The 16,728-nt window shown below is 43.1% G+C and overlaps 2 protein-coding genes across 3 annotated transcripts in view; one reads left to right on the forward strand and one right to left on the reverse strand.

Annotated features, from left to right (window-relative positions):
• CHDH (choline dehydrogenase) overlaps nucleotides 1-2,283 on the reverse strand; it is a 36,864-nt gene extending 34,581 nt beyond the window's left edge. The window contains exon 1 of the mRNA XM_075938908.2: nucleotides 2,110-2,283. The gene's annotated coding sequence lies outside the window, so the exon portion shown is untranslated. The remainder of the gene's footprint in view (nucleotides 1-2,109) is intronic.
• Nucleotides 1-16,728, forward strand: part of IL17RB (interleukin 17 receptor B) — a 27,496-nt gene continuing 10,768 nt past the window's right edge. For both annotated transcript variants that reach the window (XM_006129739.5, XM_075938911.2), the window contains exons 1-8: nucleotides 1-203; nucleotides 3,381-3,405; nucleotides 4,383-4,523; nucleotides 7,158-7,285; nucleotides 8,767-8,893; nucleotides 12,011-12,058; nucleotides 15,096-15,247; nucleotides 16,049-16,114. In XM_006129739.5, coding sequence (XP_006129801.3) covers nucleotides 132-203; nucleotides 3,381-3,405; nucleotides 4,383-4,523; nucleotides 7,158-7,285; nucleotides 8,767-8,893; nucleotides 12,011-12,058; nucleotides 15,096-15,247; nucleotides 16,049-16,114 — 759 coding nt within the window. In that variant the 5' untranslated portion in view covers nucleotides 1-131. The remainder of the gene's footprint in view (nucleotides 204-3,380; nucleotides 3,406-4,382; nucleotides 4,524-7,157; nucleotides 7,286-8,766; nucleotides 8,894-12,010; nucleotides 12,059-15,095; nucleotides 15,248-16,048; nucleotides 16,115-16,728) is intronic.

A 16,728-nucleotide genomic window follows, 5' to 3' on the forward strand; every position in this document is an offset into this window, starting at 1 on the left:
GTTGTGAGGGAGGCGGATGGGACTCTACACCCTTAGCACCTAGTGCAAGCTTTCAGTGATTTGTAGTGAGCAGGCTCCCAAGAAGAGCAGAGGAGGATTTCAGCCAAGGTGCATTGTCCCTGCAAGTGGAGATGACTCTGGCAGCAAGTGTCCTGCTGAGCTTGGTGCTGAGTAGCTGTGGTTCCTGGGGACAAGACTGGCTGGTAATGTACTAGAAGGGAGGATAATCCACCCCTCTTCCACTTATTTCCCATCAAATGGAGTTGAAGAGCTTTTCACTTCAATCTGAGGATACAAAAGAGGGCTGATCACTGTTCACCAGAAAGAGAGGGGTGTCAGCGTGGGTGGTGACAGCTGTGTCACCTTCCTCAGACTGAGTGGGACACTACCTTGAGTCTGCTACCAGTTCCTATTAATCATTATATTTGGTTCCTTAAATTAATGGGGACGGGTGATGTCGTTTGCTTTCCCAAGAATGGTTGTTGGTATTCATGGAAAATAGAGGAGGAAGAATGATCAGAGAGGATATGATGTATGTATGATAGGCATGAGAGCAGGCTGTGCTCTTGCTCTGTAATTTCTGATTGCCAAGTCATTCCCAAAATAAATCAGTATCAATTTGTCATAATACCCAGCATTGTAAAGAAAGAAGGTGAATTTTTCTAAGGGCAAGTTAAGCTCTGTTTCCCAAATTGTTATGAAGAGCAGGTACTGCATTTTTCAGCCTAAGGGTTGTCCCATTATTGATCAAGTATTTAAGGCAGCACTTGTTTGCTTGTCATTTTGTCTCTTGGGCCTATGTATATAATATGATAGATGTTCTAAGTATAAATTAAATAAACCTAATGCCCTACTTTGCAAAGTCTTTTTGGATTACTGACTCTGGATCTTAGTAAAATCTGAATCTCCCTGCACCCCGTAAATTGTTTGTATTCAGGTCTCCAAATCGTCCTATCAAAAAAAAAAAAAAAAAAAGCTAATTAGTAGCTTATGCAGCTCACTTTCTTCAATCACTGCTTTTCACATTGGTCATAATCCTTTCATTTTCACCTGGTGCTCCTCCTTGTCTATTGACTCATGATCTCACTCCAATGTAAATTATCTATTTCTTATATGGTTTGTACCATGTCTGGTGTAATGAGACTACAGTGTTTAAGTGGGACTGCAATGCCAGTAAAAATTGAAGTGTAGGAATTGCCATATTGGATCAGACACATGGTTCATCTAGTCCAGTATTCTAATTCCAAAAATGGACAGTATGAGAAGTTTCAATCAGTATCATAGCAGTAAGCATAGTATACCCACTATGAAGGTGTTACACAGCTGGGGGGGGACTTTGTCCAGGGTAGAGTGGGGGTGTCCATCTAACCCCTGTCACACCTGCTGTTGCCCCTTTTCTCCCTTAGCCAATGCCTCTAATCTCACACCCAAGTCTGAGTACTCATGTCCTCTAGCCCCTGAGTGTCTATATGACACCCCTATTGACAAGGCAGCCCAATTCAGTATTCCCAATGTGACCCAATGGCTAAAGTCTATACCTCACCCTTATTAGCGGGTCAGCACAAGTCCCTAGTCATAATACAACCCAACGGTCAAAGTCTGTAAATTGCCCCAGTTATCAGGGCAGCACAGTTCAATAGTCTCAACATGACCCAATGGCCAAGATATATAACTCACCCCTATGGGTATGTATGTCTACACCAGCTCGTTAATTTGAGCTAGGTAGGCAAATCAGGCAACCCGAGTTGCAAATGAAGCCCAGGATTTAAATATCCCAGGCTTTATTTGCATGTTTCCATCCGGCCACCATTTTTAAATCCCCCTTAGTTCGAACAAACTGCCCGTGGCTACACGCAGCAGTTTAAAGTTAATCCAAACTAAGGAGTACAAGTCCACAGTCCTAGTACAACCCAATTGTCAAAGTCTGTTTTAAGAGGTATAAAAAGGGGAAAGTTTTACATCCCTTGGCCGGGACAAGGGGAGTTGGTCCAGGCCATCCCACTCCACTGGGTCCCAGCCCAGGGCCCTATTAGTGGCTCGCTCTAGCTACTGAGTTAGCAGGAAAATTTCTGCCGCAACATGCTGACTCTACAATGGCGGCTCACTCACCCTGTGGCTGTCGCCATTTGAGTTGCTTCCTGCTTCCATTGTCTCTGTGCACTGATGGCTCTCCATCTCCCCTCCTTCTTCTGGGATCTGGTTATTCCCACCTGCTTCTGAATCCTGCATGGTTTCTAGCTGTGTTGGGTCACCAACCTTCAAGGTAGCATCTTGGCATTTGAGCCATCACTGGGCCTTTCAAGGTGCTGGACAGTCACATCTTTTCCTTCCAGCTGCCAGCCCCAACTGAGCAGAGCTGCTCTCTTTTATAGTAATGCAGCTCAAGCATGCCCAGTAGGGCATGGGGGTGTGGCCTCCTCTGCTCTCAAGACAGGGTTAACCCCATCCTGTTAAGTGTGGGGAGAGTATGCCACATCACAGAAGTTCTCACCTAACCCTCAGCCTCATAGTTATAGAGACTGGATTAAACCCTACAGCATGAGGATTTTTATCCCTTCCAATACTTATTTTAAAGTATTAACTACTACAATAGCTGCTCTTATTGCACCAAAACCCCCTAAACATCTAAGTACAACAGTACCTCAAAAACCTAGCTCCAGCTAATCACCATCCCCTGAATTCTACTAGATAGATAGGTGGCAGGTTCTTTGGTACTGGCTGGCTATATGGGTGTTGGTAGTGTTTTCATTCAGACTCTGATACTCTGCATTGGTCTATTCAACCCCCATGTTAAAAAGTGTCAATTTGAAGTGAAAACATTTTTGTTAGCAGATAGCATTTCCTATTTATTATTAGGATCTTCTCCTGTGGGACAGTGCTGGTAAACTGGAAGATAATCTGTCATGTCCAGGTGTCATTAATCATAGGATGTCATCATAGCACTACAATTGCTATTAGTAGGACATGTAAAATGTAGAATGAAAAAGAAAAAAAAAGCCAAAATGGCTCTCACTTTTTACAATAGCCCATCTCCATTTGGCAAACTAGCAAACATTGACCAGAGTATTTGTAGAATTAGAATATTGTAGAAATGATTGTAACGGTGACTTAAAGGTGTACTGCTGTCACTTTCTGAGGGAAATACACACATTAAATAGTAATTAAATGGCGAATTGAAGCCAATGGAAGCCAGGAGGCTCCGTGGATACACATTCTTTAGGAAAAGAAAGAGGCATAGGCCTGCTAGCGGCTTTCCCAAAGCGGGCTGTGGAACAATTTGAGAAACACTGTGTTAAAATACAGGAAATTTCTATCTTTCGAGTAGATTTGTCTGCATTGAGTTCATTTTATTTTAATGCTGGTTTTCTTCTTTCTTACAGTCTATTACATGTGGTTTTGAAACTGGTATGTATGAATAAAATAGATCTCTTTACACTGTTAAAAGAGATATCTAACTAAAAATAGCTGTCTGTGACCCTCAGTAAAACTCTCAGTAACTGATATGTACTCTGTAGAATGTGTTGTATCACGTTGCCTGATGAGGTGAGCCTTGGGTCTGCCACTTTGGTATTAATGAGGCTTTTTTTTTTTTTTAACCATTTTCTCTCTCTAACTCTCTCTGATACACTGTTTCCAGTAGGTTGGATTTTATCTGTCTCTCTACTCCCTTTCTCTGTCTAGTACTTGCCTTCCTTCCAAACTATCTCTCACTTGATTGTTGGCCCAATATGCTGACACGGTATGGGTGGTTTCAGTCACTACAACAGTAGAGAAGAAAGCTCTATATCTTTATTAATTCATTGCAGAACTTCTGATCTATTATAGGAGATATTGAGTATTGTTCTAGCTCAACATATTGTCTCAAGAGTAGTATTAGTTTAAAGCCTTAGGATATCTCATTTGTGTTGGTGGCATTGGGAGGATAACACCCCCTCCATTTTTTGGATCTTGCTCAATTTCTTGATTAAAAAACCTGTTTTATGCTAAATATGGTTAAATGTCCATATTAATACAGGAAAGAGACTGCAAATGTCATCAGCATGCATAATTTCCAAACGTAAGCTCAAACCAGCTTTACTTGATCATAAGATATCCTATCTGATTTGAAATTTCACAGCCTAAGAATGTGTCATTTAGTCACATGAGAACAATCAGAGTCTTTGAAATAAAGGGTTAGTACCAGAAACAGAATCTTCTGGGTACATGGGAAAGAAGTGGTTTTCCTTTTAATACATTCTTTTTTCTGAAGTACAAATTATGACTGTTTTCAAGAGTAGATGAAAAATACCGGTAAAATTCACAGACTGATTGACAGATATAGAATGAATTTAAATACTCAGTAGATGTTCTACTTATAACTTTTATCTACCCATCTTTGTAAGGTCCTGCCCGTGAATTGAGAAAGTGGCACAATCTAACACCAGCAGATCTTCATAATCTCAGTGCCCAGTTAGTCGAAACAGAAGTGGAGACATACTTCAGATCCTATCTTATAAATATCAGTTGGAGCCTCAGCATAGATGGTAGGTGTGTCATCCAAGTGCATAAGACTATACTCTGCAAAATTACCATGTGAATGTATTACTCATGAGACATGTTGCATGAACAGCCCTGAACACTGATGTCTTCAAAGCACACAATGGAAACAGTGGCAGTGAAAACTTCTTTATGCTGCTCTGCCATCTTGCCTTCATATTGACCTAGCAGAACCTCTTTTAAGAGCAAGTCTGCCTACATGCCCAGTTTTAACACTTGGCTTCTCCATAGAAACTGCCAAAGCTGGTGAATTTTCTCATGTCAAATGAAAAAATGGGACACCTGTGGTGTGAGATCATCAGCTTGTGGTAATTCCAGTTAATCTCTTGGGGTATGTCTACACTATCACCCTAGTTCGAACTAGGGTGGTTAATGTGGGCAACCAAAGTTGCAAATGAAGCCCGGGATTTGAATTTCCTGGGCTTCATTTGCATCTTGCCCGGCGCCGCCATTTTTAAATGTCCGCTAGTTCGGACTCCATTCCACGAGGAGTAACAGTAGTTCGGAATAGGAAGCCTAATCCAAACTACCTAGTCTGTGCTGCGTGTAGCCGCGGGCACGGAGTCCGAACTAGCGGACATTTAAAAATGGTGGCGCCCAGCAAGATGCAAATGAAGCCCGGGAAATTCAAATCCCGGGCTTCATTTGCAACTTCGGTTGCCTACATTAACCACCCTAGGTTGAACTAGGGTGGTAGTGTAAACATACCCTTGTAGACATGCTTTCTGACCAACAAACTACAATGTTAAAAGTCACTGTTGTTGGTTTCTTTTAAAATTCCTCTCCAGCTCCCACATATGATTTTTTTCTTAAACAATGGTACTTGAATTATGTGGTCAAAAAGATTGTGCACAGTGGTTCTCCAACTGTGAGTCAGGACCCCATTTTAATAAAGTCACTAGAGCCTGCATTAGACTTGCTAGTGCATCTGCCTGGGGCAGCGGGGTTCATGCTCTGCTCCAGCCTGCCTCTGCCTGGGGTCATAAAGTAATTTTTGTTGTCAAAAGGGAGCCATGGTGCAATGAAGTTGAAAACCACTATCTAACATTTAATCATTGCTGTGATCTTTGTCCTGGCAATTCCTAGAACATACTAGTGCGCACAAAATCAAAGGATAATCATGACTGTACAACTGTAATAGAAATACAGTTTTAGCAATCAGATATTGCTTTGTACTAAAAATAAACCTCAGTATTTTAAACATTTTTTTTCATTTATAAGCGTCAGTGTAGGAGCTGATGTGCCACTATCAGAGATTTTGCCTTTTTAAATCCAACTGGATCCAGACTTTGTTTTAAGCCTTTCCCTCTTATAACCATGTACAGAAAAAATTGCATAAACAGACTTCTGGGGTATGGGGTGTGGAATATTAACTGCTTTCACAGTTCTGAATGCATCATTGGGGTTAATGCAGCTAGTATATTCCTGCCACAAATTGTTTGTTAACTGAGTTTGTAACTTGTTAGTGATATAGTTAGCTCTAATATTCATTAGCTTTAATATACACAGAACTTAGTTAATAAAGTTAGTAATCACAGCAGCTAATCATGTGACATCTTAGTCATAATGGCTTATGATAGCTTATAGTTGTTTTTCTTTAACCAGTTCACAACATCCTTTTTTGTTGTCTATGGAGTAGGGATGTTAAGAACTAGTCGACTATCCAAGAAGCAAACGCTTATTGGATAGTCGACAGGATAGTCAACTAGTCACTCCCCCCACCACCTTCCTGCCTCTTTCAGAGAGAGGCAGCAAGCGTGGAGGAAGAGGTGGGTACTTCAAAGCGGCAGCCCGGGATCAGCTGTGTTGCACTGCCTCTTTGAAACACTGCCACAGCGTTTCAAAGTGGCAGCAACACGTGGAGCCCATTTTGAAATGCTGGGTGCAGCCCAGGATCAGCTGGGGAGTACCCAGCTGATCCTGGGCTCTGCACGGCCCTTCCCACTTGTCCCAGGCTCCATGCAACATTCCAACTTTGAAATGCACAAGAGCCTCCACTGGGACTCTTGTACATTTCAAAGGTGGAATGCGGAAGTGCTTATCAACTAGTTGATGGAAATTCCTAGTATGGAGAACCCACCTAATCATACATATGTATGACCATTTCTCCTTCCTCACAGCTTTTAGATAAAAGGCTATCCCCGAGGATATTATCTCATATATTGCTACTGATGCTCTAACCTAGCCATAGCATTCTGGGATAGGTGCATAGATTTTCCCAGTGTGCATTGCTACAGATAAAGTTAGTATTGCAGCTATAAATGCATACATATGACTGAGCTGTGAAAAGCGATTTGCTATGGACTTAACTTAGTCATGTTGGTTTTAACTTGATCAGATAAGCCTGGGATGAATTAGTTATTCAGAAACATGATGATAGCTAGGAACAGGGTTTATACTGTAAATAGGGACAAAGCCTTGGAGTATCATAACCTTATAAATATCATTGCTCTAATTAGTTTATTCCAGGAGCTATTGCATACCTGTAGTTTTTTTCTGTTTAATACTGCACAGGGTCTATTTTACTTGTTATGTATGAGCAGCAAAGATCTATGCAGATGCTTATATTAGTGAATATCAATTTATTTCTGTGAATACCAATTATGCTTCTTTACTTCCAGCCAGCATCAAAGTACTGACAGCCACAAAGATCTGTGTGATGAGTAAAGGAACTAGAGAGCATTTTGAGTGTATTCGGTGCAATTACACAGAGAAGTTTCAAAGTCAAACCACGTTTGGACATAGAAGAGTAAGAGTGGGGTTTTTTTAAGTGAATATTTTGTCATTTGTTGCTGTTAAGAGAGTAGGAAAGTATCATTTAAAATTTAAGGCCAGATCATTCGTCTGTTCCACAGTTAATAAATAGAGGTCTGGGGAAGAATGAACTGTAAATTAGACTCGTTCAGAAAAATTAATAAAACAGGGTTGTAGCAGTACAAACTTGCATTTTTTTTTCAGACACTGGAAGAGGGCAAAGTTGTGCAGAGGATCTGACTGCTTTAACTATGGCAGCATGTCTCCCTAAGAAGTTCTTGCTCCCACTCTGCCCCTATATGGTACAGAGGGTCAGCCAATGTGAAGGCATGTCTACACTACAGAGGGCTTTTTTCAGAAAAACAGCCATTTTTCCGAAATAACTTGAGTTACATCCACACTGCAATTGTGTTCTTCTGAAAGTAAATCGAAAGAACAGAGTGGTTTTTCCAGTGTTGGTAATCCTCATTCTACAAGGAAGAAACCTTTTTCCGAAAGAGCTCTTTCAGAAAAAGGCAGGTGTGGACAGGGAAGAGGGAGTTCTCCTTCGAGTGGTCCCCGTGGGTGCTCCACTCTGGGTGCTGGTGCGTCCTCGCGCCGGCGACCGGAGACTTTTTCTAGCTGTTTCTGCCGTGGCGCGCAGGCGCCGTGGCGCCCTCTAGTGTCGTTGGGACTGAAGGGCGCCTGCGCGCGCGCGACTCCTCAGTTCCTTCTCTACCGTCCTCGGCAGCAGACGGAGCCCTCTCTTTGCCACTTCTGTGGGAAGAGAACAGTTAAATTCGTCGTTTTACCCCCTAGTTACCTCATCATCCAAGTTTTCAAACCCCCCCCCCCAACTAGTTTAAAAAAAAATTCTTTTTTCTTGTTGCGGTTCGCCGCTTGTTCCCCATCCCTTCATGCCCGGCTCTCCGGGCTTCAAACGCTGCGAGACATGTCGGGATGCCATGCCGGCGTCCGACAGACATTCCGCTTGTTCTTCTATCAGGCATAAACTGATATTGGAAAAGACACTTAAATGATTTTTTATATCAGAATCTTAGGAATCAAACAAGTTTATAATTAATGGAGATTACTTATCTCCTAGAGCTGGAAGGGACCTTGAAAGGTCATCAAGTCCAGCCCCCTGCCTTTACAGCAGGACCAAATACCATCCCTGACAAATTTTTGCCCCAAATCTGTAAATGGCCTCCACAAGGATTGAACTCACAACCCTGGGTTTAGCAGGCCAATGCTCAAACCACTGAGCTATCCCTCTGCCCTGATGGTATCCCTCACAGCAGTGTTATCTCAAAGATTCTATGCACCTTAAATTTCCAGTTTTCATTGTTTCAATGTACATCTCTCTCAGTATTCAATTATTTGAGAGGAAAATTCTCTTTTCAATAATGCCAGCATAGCTCACAGAGTTCACTGAGATTACTAAGCATAAAGAAAAATTTGGGCCTCAAAACTGCTATTTTCATTGTTTTATTTTAGTGGCAGTTCCACTACATTGGATTCCCTGTAGAACCAGATATGTTTTATTTGATCAGTGCTTACAATCTCCCCCCCGCGAATATATATGAGGATTCTCCATCAAAATCAATCATGTTAACTTCACCAGGTAATTTACCAGTGTCTACTTAACCTGGTTCATATCTCATGTATGATTCTTTCCAGACTTTATTGCACAGGTTGTTTTGAAAATCAACAAAAACTTACTTTTATGTTCAGGCAAATTGCATAATAAAGATGTAGATGCAGGGATAATTAATTCAGCTTTGAAAATACATCCTCAGTTACTTTTCCCTTCAAATTCTTTCTTTTTTCCTTCTTTCCTTCCTTCCTTCTAGTAACAGATAATGTCAGGTTTTTAAAGCAGAAAACTGTTGGCTTTGTAGATTTTTTGTTTTTTTTATAATGTCATATCTGTGCCTACCTTTATTCTTTTAGTTCTTAATAAATGAAAGTTATATTAAGCTTTTTCTGAAAATAGGCTAAGTGCTTCAGAAAGAGGGGCCAGATGGCTCCTGTGATCTGGGTGACCCTTCCCTGATTATCAACTTTGGGAAATGAGCAGAGGGGTAGTGGCAGAGGACCCAGCTGGCTTGGAGCAGCCTTCGCCTGTGGTATGACGGGCAGGGGGCTGCTCAAGCTGAGCCCACTGCACTCTTGGCTGGGGAAGAAGAACAGTCCAAGTCTACTGTGCCACAGACCAGGGAGCTGCTCTGGTCGGTTTGGGTTCAGCCAGAGCAACCCCCGACAGTTAACCGGAAAGCATTCCAGAAAGACCTCAAGTTTTTTTGGTTTGGGTTAATAAATTGTCACCACGATATTTTATCTTAAGAGACACGTATGTCTGCAGCGTGGTTACCTGCATATAGGAGCAGAGCTGCCAATCTATTTTTTATCTGACACAGGGAAGATGGATTAGAACACTTCCAAAATGGGAACTAAATGAGATAAGAATGCTGTTCATGGAGGTGCCTAGGGGTATGTCTACATTACAAAGTTAATTCGAACTAACTTTAATAGGGGCTACATATACAAACCGCTAGTTCGAATTTAAATCGAACTAGCGGAGCGCTTAATTCAAACTAGGTAAACCTCATTCTACAAGGAGTAACGCCTAGTTCGAAGTAAGTAGTTCGAATTAAGGGCTGTGTAGCCACTTAATTCGAACTAGTTGGAGGATAGCCCTTCCCAGGTTGCCCTGGTGGCCACTGTGGGCCAAACCAGGGAAACTCTTCTGCCCCCCTCCTGGCCCCGGAGCCCTTAAAGGGCCACGGTCTGGCTACAGTGCTTGTGCCAGTTGCAAGCCTGCCAGCACCCAGCCAGCAGACCCAGCACCTGGCACGGCAAGAGCCAGCCATCCGCTTCCACCCAGCCCTCCACCTCTTCCCAGGACCAGGAGCCTGCCCGGGGCCGCAAGAGGCGGGCGCCCGCCTGGTCTACTGTGGAGATCGTAGACCTCATCGAGGTTTGGGGGGAGGCCTCCAACGTCCACGATCTCTACACTAGGCACAGGAATGCAGCCGTCTAGGGCAGGATAGCTGCCAGCCTGGCCACCAAAGGCCACATACAAATCCAGGAGTAGGTTTGCATGAAAATCAAGTTGGTCCAGTGAGACCCCCGACCCTGAGCCCTGAGCTTAGAACATAAGAACATAAGAATGGCCGTACTGGGTCAGATCAAAGGTTCATCTAGCCCAGTAGCCTGTCTGCCGTCAGCGGCCAACACCAGGTACCCCGGAGGGGATGGACCGAAGAAAATGACCAAGCAATTTGTCCCGTGCCATCCATCTCCAGCCTTCCACAAACAGAGGCCAGGGATATCATTCCTACCCCCTGGCTAATAGCACTCCATGAACCCAACCTCCATGAATTTATCTGACTTCTCTTTAAACTCTGTTATAGTTCTAGCCTTCACAGCCTCCTGTGGCAAGGAGTTCCACAAGTTGACTATGTGCTGTGTGAAGAAGACCTTTCACTTATTAGTTTTAAACCTGCTGCCCATTAATTTCATTTGGTGTCCTCTAGTCCTTATATTATGGGAACTAATGAAGAACTTTTCTTTATCCGCACTCTCCTCACCACTTGTGATTTTATAGACCTCTATCATATCCCCCCTCAGTCTCCTGTTTTCTAAGCTGAAAAGTCCCAGTCTCTTTAGCCTCTCTTCATATGGGACCTGTTCCAAACCCCTAATCATTTTAGTTGCCCTTTTCTGAACCCTTTCCAAGGTCAAAATATCTTTTTTATGGTGAGGAGACCACATCTGTACACAGTACTGAAGATATGGCATACCATAGTTTTATACTTCCCCTCCTCCTTCTTCCCCTGGCTTCCCACTTCCAGCTCTCTCCTCCCAGGTTTCCCCCTCTCCTCTCCCACCCTCTCTCTTCCCCTCTCCCACCTCCTTTTCCCAGTCTCCCCAGAGGTTAATTCCTCCCCCCCCCCCCAGTTTTGTTAAATAAAGAGAGTTTCTTTATTTTTTACATCAGGAAGGGGGGCTAGAGAGGGGCAGGTGGAAGGAGGTGAGGGAGGAATGGGGCACGAGCCCCCGATGGGGAGGACTGGGGTGGCTCTGCGGGCTCCTCGGGGTGGAAGCTCTTCTGCAGGGCCTCCTAGATCCTGACAGCCCCCTGATTGACCCCCCCCCCCCCCAGATAGCAACCTGCAGCAAGTGCAGCCGGGCTGATGGCCGAGTGCTGTGATGTACTGAGTGTGGGCACTCAGGGCACGCCAAGACAGGACTGCCTTGCTGTCCCTCATTGAGTTAGACAAGCAAGTGGGGAACCCTGAGAACTGTCTGTCCGGGGTGGGGGTCGGATCCCTTTAAGCACAGCCCTCAGCTAGCCTGAGGCAGCAGCTCCACACTCTTAAGTCCTAACCTGATGCCCTGCCGGCACTGGTTCCGGCCAGCCTTAACTTTGGTTCAGGTCCACTCAATGTGGACATGCTATTTTGAATTAGCAAAACGCTAATTCGAATTAGTTTTTAGGTCTAGATGCACTAATTTGAATTAGCTTAGTTCGAATTAACTAATTCGAATTAAGTTAGTTTGAATTAGTGCTGTAGTGTAGACATACCCTCGGAAAGCAAGTTATTCCAGTTGCGATAGCTATAGTTTGTTGGTGAGAAACAACTTCATATGTGTATGTGATAGACTTCAGTGGAAATATATAAATGCAGAGATAATATACTTGCTAAAATATATACAAATACATTTAAATCTACAGGTTGTAAAGATAATGTAATGAAATACAGCAGAAATTGCATAGAAGTGGGTAAGTGCAATAGACGTACCCTGGATTTATTTTCACAAATGTTGCAACATGAACAACCTTGATTCTTATTTTCTAACTTTAAAAGTTTTTAAAATACTGAAAAGGGGGTTGGACACCTTGTGGCCAATTTCAGTCCAAGGATATGTATAGGTAGTTGCAAATGAGAAAGAAATAAACCTGCTCATAACTCTACAAGATTATATTTATCTATACCTTGAATAGGCCACAAAGGCCTCTGTCCTTTGAGACTAATTAAATGAATCTAATTAAATAAAAATAGTCCCATACAAATGTGCACATATTGACATCAAACTATCTTGTTTTCTGTAGTTTTGGCAAACAGCCACCTTTATGGACAATCTTTGCAATAGCAGTATGTTGATATCTGATCTCTTGTGTGTGATATCAAATCTGATTTATGTATCAACCTCAATCCCAGATGTGGAATGTGGATTGAAAGCAACAACTGTTAAATAGGATGCAGAGACCTAAATCTGAATCTTGCTTATATCAAATTTGAATTCCCCTGAAATCAAAAGTTTGAGAACCCTGCAAAATTCCTAAGGTATCAGTAGTCTGTACAGAGAGGATATTTCCATACTTCCCAGTTTGAGGCTATGTCTAGACTACATCCTTCTTTCGAAAGAGGGATGTAAATTAGACAGATTGAAATTGCAAATGAAGCCAGGATTTGAATTTCCTGTGCTTCATTTGCATTATGGCAGCCGCACGTTCTTTTGAAAATGGGTATTTCAAAAGAAAAACTGCTGTCTAGACGTGGTTCTTTCGGGGGAAAAACTTTTTTTGAAAGATCCTGTACTCCTCAAAAAATGAGGTTTACAGGATCTTTCGAAAAAGGGGTTTTTTGTTTTTTTTTTGGAAAGAACCGCATCTAGACAGCAATTTCACGTTCGAAATACAGGCAGTCCCCGAGTTACGCGGATCCGACTTACGTTGGATCTGCAGTTATGAACGGGGCCCTCTCCCTGGTCTCCAGCAGACCAGGGAGAGGAAGCAAAGCGGCGGAACACGCGAGCAGTGGACAGCCCAGACGCGTCTGGGCTGTCCGCTGCCCGCGTGCTCCGTGGCTTTGCTCTGCTTTGCTCCCCGTCCCCCTGGACGCATCTGGGCTGTCCGCTGCCCACGTGCTCCGTGGCTTTGCTCTGCTTTGCTCCCCGTCCCCCTGGTCTGCAGACCAGGGGGACGGGGAGCAAAGCGGCGGAACACGCGGGCAGCGGGCAGCCCAGACGCGTCTGGGCTGTCTGCTGCCCGCGTGCTCCACGGCTTTGCTCTGCTTTGCTCCCCGTCCCCCTGGTCTGCAGACCAGGGGGACGGGGAGCAAAGCAGAGCAAAGCCGCGGAGCCCGAGGGCAGCAGGACAGCCACGGCGCGTCTGGGCTGTCCCGCTGCCCCCGTGCTCCGCGGCTTTGCTCCGGACGCCTATGGTACAGCAGCTGGGGCGCTGCCAGTTGGTCCCATAGCGCTGCTCTGGGCGCTACTGGACCAACCTGGCAGCACCCCAGCTGCTCTTCCCCAGCCCAGACGTGTCCTGATTCAGCCACTGCTGGTCAGTTTCAGCTGCGGCTGAATCAGGACGCCTGGGGCAGAGCAGCTTGGGTGCTGCTGGGTTGGTCCAGTGGTGGCGCTACTGGACCAACCCAGCAGCACCCCAGCTGCTCTGCCCCAGGCGTCCCCAAGTCAGCCGCTGCTGAAACTGACCAGTGGCTGACTACAGGAAGCCCCTGCCCCGGGCTTCCTGGAATCAGCCGCTGATCAGTTTCAGCAGCGGCTGAATCTGGACGCCAGTTCCGACTTACATACAGATTCAACTTAAGAACAAACCTACAGTCCCTATCTTGTACGTAACCCGGGGACTGCCTGTATCTATTTTTGAAAGAATGTGCAGCCACCATTATGCAAATGAAGCACAGGAAATTAAAATTGCGGCTTCATTTGCAATTTCGATCTGTCTAATTTACATCCCTCTATCAAAAGAGGGATGTAGTCTAGACATGCCCTAATATACAATGGGATTGAGTGATTATTTTGGCATGTTCTTATGAACTGGTAGAGTTAGTCCAGTTACCATTGGACAGGTGCCCAGATTGCTAAAAGCTCCTGTGAGAAGGCAAAGAAACTCCTTGCATAATCTGACTGGGAGGACTTAGAGGCTAAAAAGCTTTTCTGAATTTGTGCGAGTATTAGATGTGCAGAACATTCTTGACATTTTCATTGTAAAATACCAGTGCCTGAACTCAGCCAACAGCTGCAACATTGCTACTTTGACTAACAACTGTTTTGACCAGTCCCTCTGAGGCCCCTTCTTCCCCCTTCCTCCCCAACACTTCAGCAGAGAGGCCACAAGTAAAGTGTGTGGAGTTAAGCCTTTTTTTCCCCTCACTTGTACAGATTGTCTCTGCTAGGCAGGATTAGGACAGTTTGGGGCAATTGTTTTGCCATTGCCCATGCTGTCCAAACATGCAGCCAGTCTCCAGCTGTCAGTCTGGCCCCTTTCATGAGCAGTATATTCACAGGCTACATCTACACTACAGAGTTTTTGCACAAAAACTCGCAGAGCATCCATACCTCAGGCATGTTTTTGCACAAATAAAACAAAAGAACAGAGGGGTTTTTCCAGTGTAGTTATTCCTCCTTCTTCAAGGAATAACTCCTTTTTGTGCAAGAGTTCTTGCTCAAAAAGGTGTGTGTGGACGGGCAACAGGGGTTTTTTTGCGCAAAAACAGGAGAGAAGAAAAAACACAGGTGCCTTCGTGGCCATTCTGTGAATAGCTATCAGTGCTTTCTTTCGAGAGAGCATCCTTGCAGTGTGGATGCTCTCTTATGCAAAAGTGTATCGCTTTTTTGATGCACTTTTGCAGTGTGGACGCACTCTTGCACAATAAGTTTTTGCGGAAGATCTCTTCCGCAAAAAGCTTCTTGTGCAAGAAACCTGTAGTGTAGACATAGCCATGATGTAACTTCTTTCAGCCTGTAGCCAGTTATTAAGAATTTTGAAGTGTATTCTTTACAACCCACAGGAAGTCTGTGGAATCCAAATATAACTGTATGTAAAATAGTGGCAGAAGTAGAAGTGAATTTTACAACAAGTAGCCTTGGGACCAAATATGCCATACTTCTCCAGGAGTGTGAGGAATGTGATGTATCAGCTGAAATGGACTTGATGACAAAGGTATTTTTCTTGTACATGTAACAGTTTATATTAAAACATATACATGCTCTCATAGATAGCAAAAAATGGCAAATTTCTTTTATATTCTCCTCTCCTTTAAGACAATTTACACTATAACCCATTTTACCAAATTAGCAGGGAACATATTTTTTTCAGAAAAATTAGAGGAATGGGCCAGCAGGCCATGAAAAATCTATGTGCTGGGTTCTAGATAAATGACAGACTATTTTTAAGAAGAGTTGTAATCCAATAAGTATGGCTCTTTTTCCCAAGAAGGTAGAAATTTGTTCTTTGTGCTTCAGGCAATAAGAAAACTAGGTAAAATCCCAGAGCCTGAGTATTTGTGTTCTCCTAATTTGGACAGTTTAGCCAACAGTCTGCAGCACACACTGACCAAAAAATTTCTTCTCATGGTGCTATATCATAGTTTTACCCATATATTTTGAAGATTTAAAAAATACTTTGGTTTGTACTATTTTCAGATTGGGAGCATTCTAGGGGAAAAATGGAATGGTACACTGTAAAATGTTAATATGGTACTGTAGGTAGTTTAAATAAGCTTTAGTTACCTAAACTCAAAGCTACCTGAAACACAGTAGCTTGAAAAAATTTCTTACAGTAGACAAGGTCAGATTTTAAAATGATACAGTAATCACTTAAAACGACAGATGTATAGTATATTTAACAGTGTCAGATCATCAGTACTTTAAATGTATTTTCAGTTTTTACACAGTTTTAAAATTATTCCTTTGTGTAAAGCATTTACTTCAACTTTTTTCCTGCGGTTTCTATCTGCATTAGATCAATGAAACTAGAACTTCTGTTAGAATACCAGTGAGTGATCAAAGCAACAATCTTTCTGTACAGGTAAAATTCAATTTAGAGTGAATATGAAATAGAAAAAGCATTTCCTTTAAAATGAATGAAATGTATACAAATACTACATTGTTTCTGATTAATGTCCAGTAAATCTGTGTGTAATGCTATGTAGCTCTTGATTTCAAGTTAAGGACATTAAAGAAACAAAGATTAAGTTAAGTTAAGTTAAATAAACAAAGTTAAGGACATACATCATTGGACACAAGTTTTATTTCTACTAATTGTGATTAAATAAACAGACACTATAGTGCTTAAGACAAAGCACTACAATGCTTAAGACAAATGTGTGTAATATATTTACACTTGAGGTATTGGTGTAATTGGTTTTTTTTAAAGATCAACACTCATTGGTGGATCATTGCGACAGAACTGTTTTCAGATTCTCACCTATAGGGGATCCATGTGAAGACCTGAATGAGGGAATAACTATAGGTTGAACCTATCTAGTCTGGCACCCTCGGGACCTGACTGGTGCTGAACCAGAGCAGCTGCTGGACCCCAGGAGGTCAATATTGTCTAGCAGCATTATCAACACTTTCACTACTTACTGGGCTCTTAGAAGACATTTAGGGGTAAATTAGAGCTAAATAACAGCACAGAAC

Source organism: Pelodiscus sinensis, chromosome 11 (assembly GCF_052426305.1).
Source record: "Pelodiscus sinensis isolate ZL-2025 chromosome 11, ASM5242630v1, whole genome shotgun sequence".
NCBI lineage: Eukaryota > Metazoa > Chordata > Testudines > Trionychidae > Pelodiscus > Pelodiscus sinensis.